Source organism: Helianthus annuus, chromosome 1 (genome assembly GCF_002127325.2).
Source record: "Helianthus annuus cultivar XRQ/B chromosome 1, HanXRQr2.0-SUNRISE, whole genome shotgun sequence".
Taxonomy (NCBI): domain Eukaryota; kingdom Viridiplantae; phylum Streptophyta; class Magnoliopsida; order Asterales; family Asteraceae; genus Helianthus; species Helianthus annuus.
The window spans coordinates 56,047,161-56,058,378 of record NC_035433.2 but is presented as its reverse complement, the minus strand read 5'-3'; the positions used below and the strand labels follow the sequence as shown (position 1 = coordinate 56,058,378).

At 35.2% G+C, this 11,218-nt stretch overlaps 2 protein-coding genes across 2 annotated transcripts; both read left to right on the top strand.

The window, feature by feature from the left end:
- The first annotated feature begins 6,586 nt into the window (after positions 1–6,586).
- LOC110876390 (protein FAR1-RELATED SEQUENCE 5) lies at positions 6,587–8,902 on the top strand. The gene is made up of 4 exons (XM_022124563.2): positions 6,587–7,173; positions 7,345–7,425; positions 7,941–8,742; positions 8,818–8,902. Exons 1-4 carry the CDS (start codon positions 6,975–6,977, stop codon positions 8,900–8,902), a joined length of 1,167 nt encoding a protein of 388 aa, XP_021980255.1. The 5' UTR covers positions 6,587–6,974.
- Positions 8,903–8,907: 5 nt separating this feature from the next.
- LOC110876389 (protein FAR1-RELATED SEQUENCE 5) lies at positions 8,908–10,302 on the top strand. Its single transcript, XM_022124562.2, has 3 exons — positions 8,908–9,077; positions 9,162–9,731; positions 9,829–10,302. The coding sequence occupies exons 1-3, from the start codon at positions 8,994–8,996 to the stop codon at positions 10,300–10,302; spliced, it is 1,128 nt and encodes a 375-aa protein (XP_021980254.1). The 5' UTR covers positions 8,908–8,993.
- Positions 10,303–11,218: the final 916 nt, after the last annotated feature.

The following is an 11,218-nucleotide window of genomic DNA, read 5'->3' as shown; positions in this document are numbered from 1 at the left end:
GTTCAACCAATATCACAAACTACTCAAATTATTTTTTGTGCCCATATAATCAAACCAATGTAAAGTATATCAAGTGGTTCAGGTTCTCCGTAAGGATACGGGTAAGGGTCGTAATCGTCTCGAGTTATACTAAGTGCAGTATTTAGATAGGCTGGATGTTTGTTGTTGCTCTAGGAGAACCTACAGTAAAAACGCTATTACTTTTGCTTTTTCTTTTGACTATTAGTCAACTATAAAGTATCCAGTTCTATGTTTTCTTTTTGGTGGTGAAATTAAGTTTATCGCTGTGAAGTATTATACTATTAATCATTAATCGAACCTTAAGTTCCGACAACCTTTGAGCTTTAAGTTGTCCATGTTTGCAATTTTGCAGACAAGTAATTGACTTGCAAAGTGTATGACAAAGTGATACATGTTGGGAATTCTATCCGTGCTTGTGGAGTTGAAGCTGCAAGTGTCCTGAAGTAATTATGAGTTAACTTTTTAAAAAGGTACCCGATTTTGGTCCAATTTCTATTTCAAGCGAACGTTATTTCACATAATACCATCATAGCTTTTTTTAAAAGACCAAGGTTTGGCTTACAACTTAATGTATTTTGACCCGTTTAAAAAGTTTTGGCATAGAAGCTGAGTTGTCAATAACATTTTGACTATGTTCGCATTGGGAGTGAATTGATGTGATCCTGAAAAAGGGTTGTTTTAGCTAATTGCCTTAACTCCTGCACTCGGATATTCTAAATAAGATTGGTGATTTTAGGGAAGAAAGTAAGGTATTACATATATTATCATTTTTAAAATTGGGTTCTAATGCTCATAAATTGATGGAACAATAAGTGTTAAGTGCAAACTTGAACCATCATATCTTGAATACTCAATTTGACCTGTTATATGACTAGAGCATATTGCGACCTCTATCTAAACTTCTATGTATATAGCTTTCTCATAGATGATATTTGATACAATAGCTTCTTTTTATCGTGCATTAGCTGGCCATTTTCTTTGTTTTTTAATCGTCTTCGTAGTCTATATTTATACAGACTCTTAAGGGCTAAGGAAACAATCAGTGCTCGACCCTTTTTACTTTCCTTCCCATCTAATGAAGCCTTTGTACCTGAGGTGCGACTAATCTACATAGAAGAATCTCTCCTCATGGCGCCATGCAGAAAATTACCAGGTTAAAATCTTGAATATTACGACAGCTTTGGTGGTTACTTGGTGACCATATATATTTACTGGTTAATCTTCATTTATTCTGGATATTAATCAGTAGTGACAACTCTGCAGGTTAGTAGAGAAAGCTTTAATGAACCAGAAAGTAGTCTTGGAAATTAGAGGTGTGGAGATCTGTGTGCAGGGTTGGGTTCAATTTTTTTGATGTTATTAACTAGCAAGATTGGGGTTGAGTTACCTGAACCCGACGTAAACTGTTGCAACCGACGAGGATACAAGAGTTACTGATATAAAATTGGTTTTCTGATTGCATCTATCTTTTCAGATTTTAACCTGGTAATCTTGTGCATGGCGCCATGAGGAGAGCTTCATCTCTGTAGATTAGTTGCACCTCAGGTACAAAGGCTCCATTATTTACCAAGAACATATTTAATAGGATGGTTGCGGTGGCATCTATTCAAACGGAAATCAATATTGCTGGAAAACATAATGATGACATGGCATCTGTCTTTTTCCCTGGTGACAGGGGCGATGCTTTGAAGGGGCTGGGAGGGGCGTCCAACCCCCCTAAATTTTCGGCCAATAGTGTTATATATGTAGTTTTCGTATAGAAATTTTTGGGCATATATGTTTTCGACCCCCCGGTTCTATAGAAATTTTTGGGTATATAAGTTTTCGACCCCTCCGTAAAAAATTTCAAGCTTCGCCACTGCCTGTTGATATTTTTATGTAGATAAAGAAGCATATATACGGAAGTTCGCCAGTTCATTGATACTTTCTGTGTGGTTTTCTTTATGCAGATTTGATAGATACCAAATGGTGGAAAGGTTCCTAGACATAGAGGCAACGAGTGTGGAATGATATGGTCAGCCTATAGGGGTGAGTGCTTGAGGTTGGTAGGCTTGTATTTTGCTACACGGGTGTGATCATCTAGCGCGAACTCTATATGCTGACAAGATGGTTAAGCGGACGTTTAGGACTTGAAAATTCTCAGTTGCTCTTTGCTAATGGCTGCCCTAAGCTTGGTGTTCCGTAGCGTTATAGTAGGATGTTCATGCAGGTAACACAAAACATACATAAAATAGTTGATGGCGACATGGGTTTCTACAAACTTAGTATAGTTGGCTGTTTATAGATCGCTAAATTGTTAGAACCGCTAAATTGTTGAACAGTACAAAGAAAAAAAAAAGCAGTTAATTTGATAGTTTAACGTTTAACAGGCACTTTGAAACTTGAAGTCGGCCGCGTAAACTAAACGGCCGGTTTGACTTTTTCATTTTTTTATTTTTTAAATATGTTGTTTATGTATATGTATTCTGTTGATCGTTTTTCTTATCTTAATAAACAAAAAAGTGTTCACATCGTCAACCTACCAAAATTCTTATTTGGTTTGCCAGTTTGCCCTGCCTAGCTAGGCCATCCAACCTGACAAGTTTGCCTGAATCCGAAATTTTCATCAAAACAAAAACAAGATTGTTAGCATTCTAAACTTAGGTTTACATTAAGGTATAAGGTGCAAAAAAACTAGATCAGGGACAATGTATAGCTTTCGCTGTATAATCTACAAGTTTAATGATGTTGACTAGATTGGTTGAAAATAAGTGGTAGATGAAATAGTGTGCTTAATGAAGCTTTTACAACCAGCTCCATTTAGTAACCCATTAACACTTTTTGATTATGAAGATAGTTATTGTATTATGATTAAGAAATGTTATATTTATAATAATAATAGAATTACTTTAATAAATAGTCATTCAGAAATGTAAGCATTTGAATACATGTTAGCCTTTTTTGACACACCCGTTTAACCTCCTTGTCGCATTTGCTTAGGTCTTTACAAACAAGTTTTACAATATAAATTACCCTTTTCGCCAATGGGTCAATATGGAAATCACGTGGAAATACAAAGGTATTAGTGTATTTTGCCAACGATTTTAGGTGAGACAGAGTTTATGTGAACACTATTAAATAATATGATTTACTTTGAATAACCCGTGTAACACACGGGTACTTTGAATCAACTAAAATTCTCAAACTTTATGGTTCGGTCATGTCTCTGATCCTTGGTTTAACAAGGTGCGCCTAATGTACATTTGGGTAAATTATCATAAAATTGAGATCTGTAGGAGTGTGATATATTTGTAAACAACCAAAAGGCATGAAAATATCACGAAGGGTTTGGTTGACCAAAAGATAATATGTAAAAGAGATGTAGCTTTTGGCGGTATATAGAGCAATGACTCGCATACGTGAAGCTCTATGAGTTCTGGGCTAAAGCCTCGCATCTTCTTGCGCTTTTTTGAACCTCATTTTTTTTGGTTTATTGTCATTTGATCAACCCTGTTAAATTTAGGATATCTAGGGGTATTATATATGTGTCCCTTTGCTGATAATATTTAAGATTGGAATTGTGATTAAACCAATGTAGTACACTGGTCAATGCCATATGTTATGTATTAGACTTAAACTATAATTGTTTATAAATCTATGAATTACATCATTTTCTGTTATAACGTATTAATATTAACCTTTCAATAGTTAGTATTTGTTTACTTTATAAATATTATTATTTTCCCCACATTGTACATTCTAATTAAATTATTACATTCGTTATTTACAACCCGTGATTAAAATCGACAACTCATAACACACTATAATCCTAACAAATTATTCATATTTCTTAAAATCTATTAAGAAATGTAATCGTTAATTAATTTTATAAGATATTATTTATCGTAATATTCGAACGAACCTATAATAAAGTATTTATGTGTTAAAGTATAAATTTTTTGTTGTTTAGCCACCCGTGTATTACACGGGTACTTAGACTAGTGTACATATATAGGGGAACGTTTAATACGCAATGTTGATCATATATACTGTGAGAGAAAAGGTGAGTTAATATGTACAAGTTTTTATACGATTGTTAGGATTCTTTACTTAACGTTTGCGGTAAAAAAAGGAGACAAATTGAATAGTTCATTTGTGATATGACCTTTGATCGTTTGAGGCCTGGGATTTTGTCATTTTGCTTTCATTGATGTTGTCATTTTTGCTTTAACTTGAAAAACAAAGTGAGAATTGATGCTTTTCAAAAGAAAAGATTCATTAATGCATACCATCGACTAAGCAAACTTTTAGAGCCATGCATACACACATACGAATTACTTTGTCTATGCATTAAGTTAGGAATACTATCTATTACAATCTTCCAAATTGATTGATTTTCAACTTTGAAATAGCTAATTTGGGAGATTAATGAGAGACTCAATTCATATTCTTCATTTATATTCATTCCCACAACACAAGGTCTTTTTGTAGACTTACAAGTAAGTGTCGGACCCAAAAATTATTTGTTGGGAGTGTGGATGAGACGTTCAACCATATTTTCAAGGGGTGCAGTCGGGTTTTTTGCCTAAAATATACACTAAATTTTTTTTCAAGGGATGCGGCCGCCCACCCACGACTGTGGGTAGGTCCGCCACTGCAAGTAAGTAGGAAATTGAAGGCCACTAAGGCTTTCGCCCGCCCGGTGATAGAGGGAAAACCCCTAGGTGTCTAGATAGGGGTGTTAGGGTTCGTTCAACTCCTGGAGTGCAATATTTAGCCGTTCAAAAAAAGTAGGATATTAAAGACGACTAAGACCAAATCCCTACCATTACTTAACCGATAGCAGACAAGAATTAAAGAAAATGAAATGCAGTAATTAAAGGAAAGAAGCACACACAGGGGCGGACCTAGAGGTTACCGGGGGGTAACCTCCGCTACGGCTTGGCTCGGAAAAATTTGACGTTTTTAGTGTAAATTTTGGAAAAATTTGATGTTTTTTCGATTTCGTTACGGCTTATTTATAAAACGTTACGGCTTGGCGTGAATCCTAGATCCGCCACTGAGCACACATGAAGTATGGGAACATCGGATGTATTAGTGAACTAACGGGGTTGGTTCCGGTACAAACCATATTTATTCTACAAATCGTAAGAACAGATTCTAGCACTTAAAAAAGTTAAACTAACACATACTAAAACAATATATACATAAAAGTAGCACTTTTAAATTATATTAGCACATGAAAGTTAATCAAGATAATTGATTTTAGCATATATGTGAAATGATATCAGCACATTGAAAACAAAAGGAAGATACAAATAAAAAATTAATTGCTTGTTAGCATAATTATAAAGAATTCAAGATAATTGATATTACATAGGTTATCATTTTACCATTTCTCTATAATTGGTTGGATGCTACATGTCAATTTTTAAATAGTTGTTACAGTTTGTATACGAAATATAGTTTGTATTTGATCCTACTCCGTGAACTATATACAATCCATATTTTCAATTCAACTTCCTTCAAAACATTTTATGTAGTTCTTAAAAAATTAGTTAATGTATTTCTCCTGTTAATGAAATAATGTTTCGCAAGGATAATCCTTGGTGTTATTGGGAAGATGTACCGGTGGAAAACTGTTGGATCAACTTTGAGCGATTTACGGTTAGTACACTTAAGTATTTGGCTTTTATACAATTAATATCGACCAATTAAGTGTAGCACATTACCGATGAGATCCTGCACAAGATGATGCGATAGTATAAAGGTGTGGAACACCGAACAATGGAAAGAGAAGGTGAGGAAGGCCCAAGCAAACCGGAATAATAAGTATGGAGATACGACTTCCCAATGCACAACATCGGACAAGAATGGTAAGTAATTATTTTTTTACTGTTTAGTCATGTCGTATTTTTGTTTGTTTAATGACCAATAATGATTAACATATTTTCCTTTAAAAAAAAATGACTAACATATTCTTGTAGCGAAATGAGGCGGGACAAGAACCCTTAATGGCCGAGGTAATTGTGAGGACCCACACCAAGAAAGATCCGGTGACATGGGAGCGGATGTGGCCTTATCCAAAGGTGTGTGAAGCTTATGTAGGATTTTCTACTGGAAAACATTTTTTATATGCATGCTTACATGGTTTTTTCTTATAAATTAACACTTCTAGTTTGTTTCATTAAACTGCATGAAAACTTTGAAAACGGAAGACTGAGGCCGGGTCTCCGAGTCAACATGTGGGTGGAGTGTTCCAGAAAGCTGGAAGAAGGGTTGTATATTTGGGCCTGGGACCACCATCGCCCATTGGGGTCGGGATTAGACTGTAAACAAGCTGAGCTACTCGAGTTTAGCTAAACGAGTTCGAGATAAAGCGCGAGTCTAAAAATAAGCCTGTTGACCAAGCTTTATTTATTGAGTTCAAGCTAGCTCTAGATATGAGGCTATTGTTTATATAATTTCTTTATTTAATGTATTGAATTTATATATATACATTAACATTTATTATCTATAAAATTATGATAAAATATGTTTATATATATATATATATATATATATATATATATATATATAGGCTAATATAATGAGAAAACTTACTCCAGTTGACTAAACCCTGAAAACTCTAACATGTGGCTAGGATTGATCCACGATTAAATTTAGATTAAAAGGAGTAAGGGCATGATCGTCTTTTTCTATCTTACATTTTTGACACCAACTTGGTGATGGGTTGGTGATGTGTCTGCACACGCAGACTTCTCATACTTGCTTCTTCTTGTCACCATTTAATTAATTAAAGTTGTACTTGTGGAACTAAAGAAAGTTTGCCTTTTCTCTCACATCTTCCTCTCACAACCTTCCTTTTCTCTCATTAATACATATCCCTCATCATCTCACATCATTTATTCGAACCAGAGAGAAGAGTGAAAGAAAGAATCCTTACTAACCATTGAAGAGTATTTGCATTTAACATGGCTGATTCGAACAGCCAACAACATCGAACTGTCGCCGGTGGTACGGGGACACCCAACCTCAATGATGATACTGGTTCACCCTTAAATGTTGTCCCACATAATCTTTCACTTCATTTTGCATTTAATGAAGATGAAGATGCATTGGTTGAGAGTAGAGTTACACAAGATCCTGAACCTATTTCTTCAGAGCTTCCAGGTGAGTGATTTTTTTTCTGTTTTATTAAATGTACAGCTTTAAAAGCTTGTTTAGATTTTCGTTGGATTCTTCTTGGTTCATTTTTTTTTCTGTTGTGTAAATTAAGGATTTCTTGTTTAGATGTTCATTGGATTCTTCTTGCTTAATTTTTTTTGTTTTTTTTATGTGTAGCCTCACTTCTGAATCAAAATGGCCCTAATGATGATGAAGATGGTGTTCAGGATTGTACTTTTACACAGTTGCTATCCACAGGTCATTGTTTTATGTGAAACCATGAATTTTTATCTATAGGGTTATTGTAACACCCCTATTTTTAATGTTTGTAGTTTATTATTATTGTTATTATTATTATTATTATTATTATTATTATTATTATTATTATAATAACCAGATGATTTTTTGGTTAGTTTGGTTGAAAATGTGGTAATCTTTTTCAAGGTAAAAACAAGTGTAACCATTTTTTTTTATGAAACAAGCTTTTATAAAACATGTCGTTACACTTGTATTAAGTTTTTATATTTTTTGAAAGGTGAAAACATTCGAGATTACATTTTTTGTTTACATAAAAAAAATGTACCAGCATCTACACTTTTTGGCGACATCAAAAAAATGTACCTCCACGTTTTATTTGCATTTTTTGGAAAACGTGTCAAAGTTGTATTTGGGAATACAGTAATATGCATCAGTTTGTTAGGTTTCATGTTACAAGTAAATTTGTTCTTTAACCTATACGTGTTATAATTTATTAAACAATACATTTTTTGTAGGTGTTCATGCGGACGAGGAATTTTATGTTCACCACACACCGAATGGCACTAGAATATGGTGTCCTAATGTTCCTATTGTTTTAAAGCCTGTTGTTGGTTCTGTATATGAAACGTGGAAGGATGTGTTCACTATGTACAAGGACTATGCTGTGTATTCTGGGTTTTCTATTCGTAAGGGGCAAACCAAGAGATGGAAGGGGTTTGTCACTCACCAGTACATAAGGTGTACTAAATATTCAAAACCACAGATTAAGCGTAAAACTGATACTTTGGAGCAGTCAACCTTGAGTATCAGGCAAAGTAACTTCACAGTGACAGATTGCAAGGCTAGTATACTGGTTAAGTTTTGCGAGGGCAGCTCTACGTGCACAGTGGTACGGTTCCATGAGCACCATAACCATCCATTTGTTGAGCGTTTTAATCGTGACCTAAGTAGGATTTCAAGGAAACTACCCTTTGCATCCAAACAGTTTATCCATAACATGAGTTTGAACAGAATTGGTCCAATTGTTTCTCACAGAGTTTTAGTGTCCCTGATGGGTGGACATCACAATGTACGTGGCACGCCAACTGATTTTAAGAACTGGAGCCAGTCGGTTAGGCTTTATATTGGTGATCGTGATGCGCAACTTGTTATAGATCGTCTCAAAGAAAGATCTGAGAGCTTACCAGACTTTTACCATGAGTTTGTTGTTGAGAAAGGGCAATTGAGATCGATTTTTTGGGCAGACGAAATTTCCAAGATAAACTATGAGGTGTTTGGGGATGTGTTAGCTTTTGATGCGACTTATCACACTAACAAGTAAAGTTTTTCAAAGTGGCACCTTTTTTCCCTTTAACATATTGGTAACTTTTGTTTATTTTCTTTGTCGCACAGGTACAGCATGATTTTTGTTCCTTTCACTGGTGTTGATAATCATAAAAAATGTGTGACATTCGGTGCTGGCTTGCTATTTCAATGAAACCACTGAGTCTTACAAGTGGTTACTTGAATCATTTCTGAAGGCACACAAGAAGCAACCAAAGTTAGTTCTGACGGACCAGGACCCTTCAATGAAAGCTGCCATTTCAGAGGTTTTCACAGACTCTCGGCACCGCCTTTGCATGTGGCATATTATGAAGAAACTTCCCACCAAGGTTTTATTAATTTATGAATCTCTTTTGAGAAGTTTTTTTTTTTTGTTACATTTTATTAACAGTTTTGTGTTTTCATATGTATAGATTGCTGGAGACCTGTTACAAAACTCTGAGCTAAGAGCATTGATACATCGTTTGGTGTGGAGTATTCACATGAAGCCATCTACATTTGAGACGCGTTGGCAACTTTTGATGGAGGAATATGGGTTACAAGATCACGACTGGTTGAATGACATGTACTCAATTAGGGACCAATGGGTACCTGCCTACTTCCGTGATATCCCAATGTGTTGTCTGATGAAGACTACATCAAGATGTGAAAGCTCTAACTCAAGCTTCAAGGTCAACTCTTCTAGTGCTAACACATTAGTTCAGTTCATGCTATGTTACGAAACTAGGATAGACAATCAGCGTTACAGGCAACGTGTTGCAGAGTTTAAAACTTCATCTAGTGTATTCATGGACAGTACTGACTTAGCTATTGAGAAGCATGCTTTTGAGTTGTATACATATGCAATTTTCACAGAAGTAAGAAAAGAGATATACAAGGGGAAGCTGTTTTGTTACATTGTAAACACGGAGGATTGTGATGATGTTTGTGTTTACTATGTGAATCAGTTGGACAAACGTAACAATGCAACCAACACATTCACGGTAACTTGCTGTATCCTTATAGTGGCATCTTTTTGTTTAAGCTTTCATTATGCTTTTTTTCACAGAAGCTTAATTATGTGTTTTGGGGTTTTTGTAGGTTAAACTTGAGTTGAGAAATCAGTCGGTCTCTTGTTCATGCAACAACTTCATCCGTATTGGATATCTGTGTAGGCACATTTTTTGTGTTTACCGGGTAAACAAAATTGAAAAAATCCCGGCCCAGTTTGTTGTTAAGCGTTGGTCTAGGGACGTGCTTCCTAAAAGTTTATTTTCTATTGAGAGTCGATATGGCGTTGACACTCGTCCACAAGCTGCTGCGAGAAGTCAGATTCTTGAGATCGTAACTGAATGTGTAGACGCATTAAGAAGTGATGTTGGAGGACTTTCTTCTTTCGTTGAGCAGATAAAGGAACTGAAATGCAAATTACTAAATGGAGGACCAGTTGATGACGAAGCCAACAATGATAACTATGTTGCTGTTGAATTATTGCTTGGTGTTTCTTTAGATGGGGATGTAACTCTCAACAATCCAGACGGGATCAGGAACAAAGGACGCGGCAAACGCCGATGATTGTCTAGAGCATCACATGATGGAACGAGCAACTCTGCTGTCAAACCTCCCAAAACACCCAGGCTTTGCCGAACCTGTATGAAGGACGTGACTGGGCATGATTCAAGAAATTGCAAGAAAAAGAAGAACAAGAATAAATCGGGTAACGAGGATGAGGACTCAAGCTCTGCGAGTCAGGAGTCCACTTGATTTGGTATTTTATGTTGATGTGTGTGCTGTGCGTGTTTTGAAAACTTTTATGACGCCAGCTTTTTGGTCTCCATTTTAGTGGAGCGCAACTAAACTTTGATCATCCCTTTTGTATTTTTTTTTGGGCTGCCTTTTGTACATGCACATGTTTGCATGTGTAGATTATCTGAAAATCGATGCACATGCATATGTTTGCATGTTAGGATGTATGTGGGTTTGGTATGTAGTATGGTTTTCAGTTTAATGACTATGGTTTAATTGATTAGTTTCATTATGAAATGATATCCCCAATGTTTGTGTGAGAAGTAAACGTTGCATTGTTTGTTGAGATTAAGAAATAGGTGGTACTTAGTTGGATTATCCTTGTTAGTATGCTAATGACATTTTCGTTAGTATGTACTTTTTGATGTTTGGTTGAAGCTGAGATTTTTTTATGCTATGGATTTTTTGGGTTTGTTTTTTCCATGTTACATTTTTTTCCCTGAGATTTTTGTAGATTTTTGTTGTGTTGAATCTGAGATTTTTCTATCTTATGGATTTTTTGGTTTTGTTTATACCATGTTACATATTTTGGACGTTACATCCATCCTACGTATATAATTAGTTAGAAAATGACCCATTTCGTTACAAAAACCAGTAAAAAAAAATCTAAGCACATATAGTAGTTTTTTTTTTCTTTTTTTGTATGTTTTTTTTTACAAAACACAAGCCGTCTTTTTCTTAAAGA

Excerpts from the sequence above, each read along its gene's own strand:
- LOC110876390 (XM_022124563.2), top strand. The coding sequence starts at position 6,975 with ATGGCTGATTCGAACAGCCAACAACATCGAACTGTCGCCGGTGGTACG. Across the intron at positions 7,174-7,344 it reads TATTTCTTCAGAGCTTCCAG|CCTCACTTCTGAATCAAAAT; the intron begins GTGAGTGATTTT and ends TTTTATGTGTAG. Across the intron at positions 8,743-8,817 it reads GCGACTTATCACACTAACAA|GTACAGCATGATTTTTGTTC; the intron begins GTAAAGTTTTTC and ends TTTGTCGCACAG.
- LOC110876389 (XM_022124562.2), top strand. The coding sequence starts at position 8,994 with ATGAAAGCTGCCATTTCAGAGGTTTTCACAGACTCTCGGCACCGCCTT. Across the intron at positions 9,078-9,161 it reads TGAAGAAACTTCCCACCAAG|ATTGCTGGAGACCTGTTACA; the intron begins GTTTTATTAATT and ends TCATATGTATAG. Across the intron at positions 9,732-9,828 it reads ATGCAACCAACACATTCACG|GTTAAACTTGAGTTGAGAAA; the intron begins GTAACTTGCTGT and ends GGGTTTTTGTAG.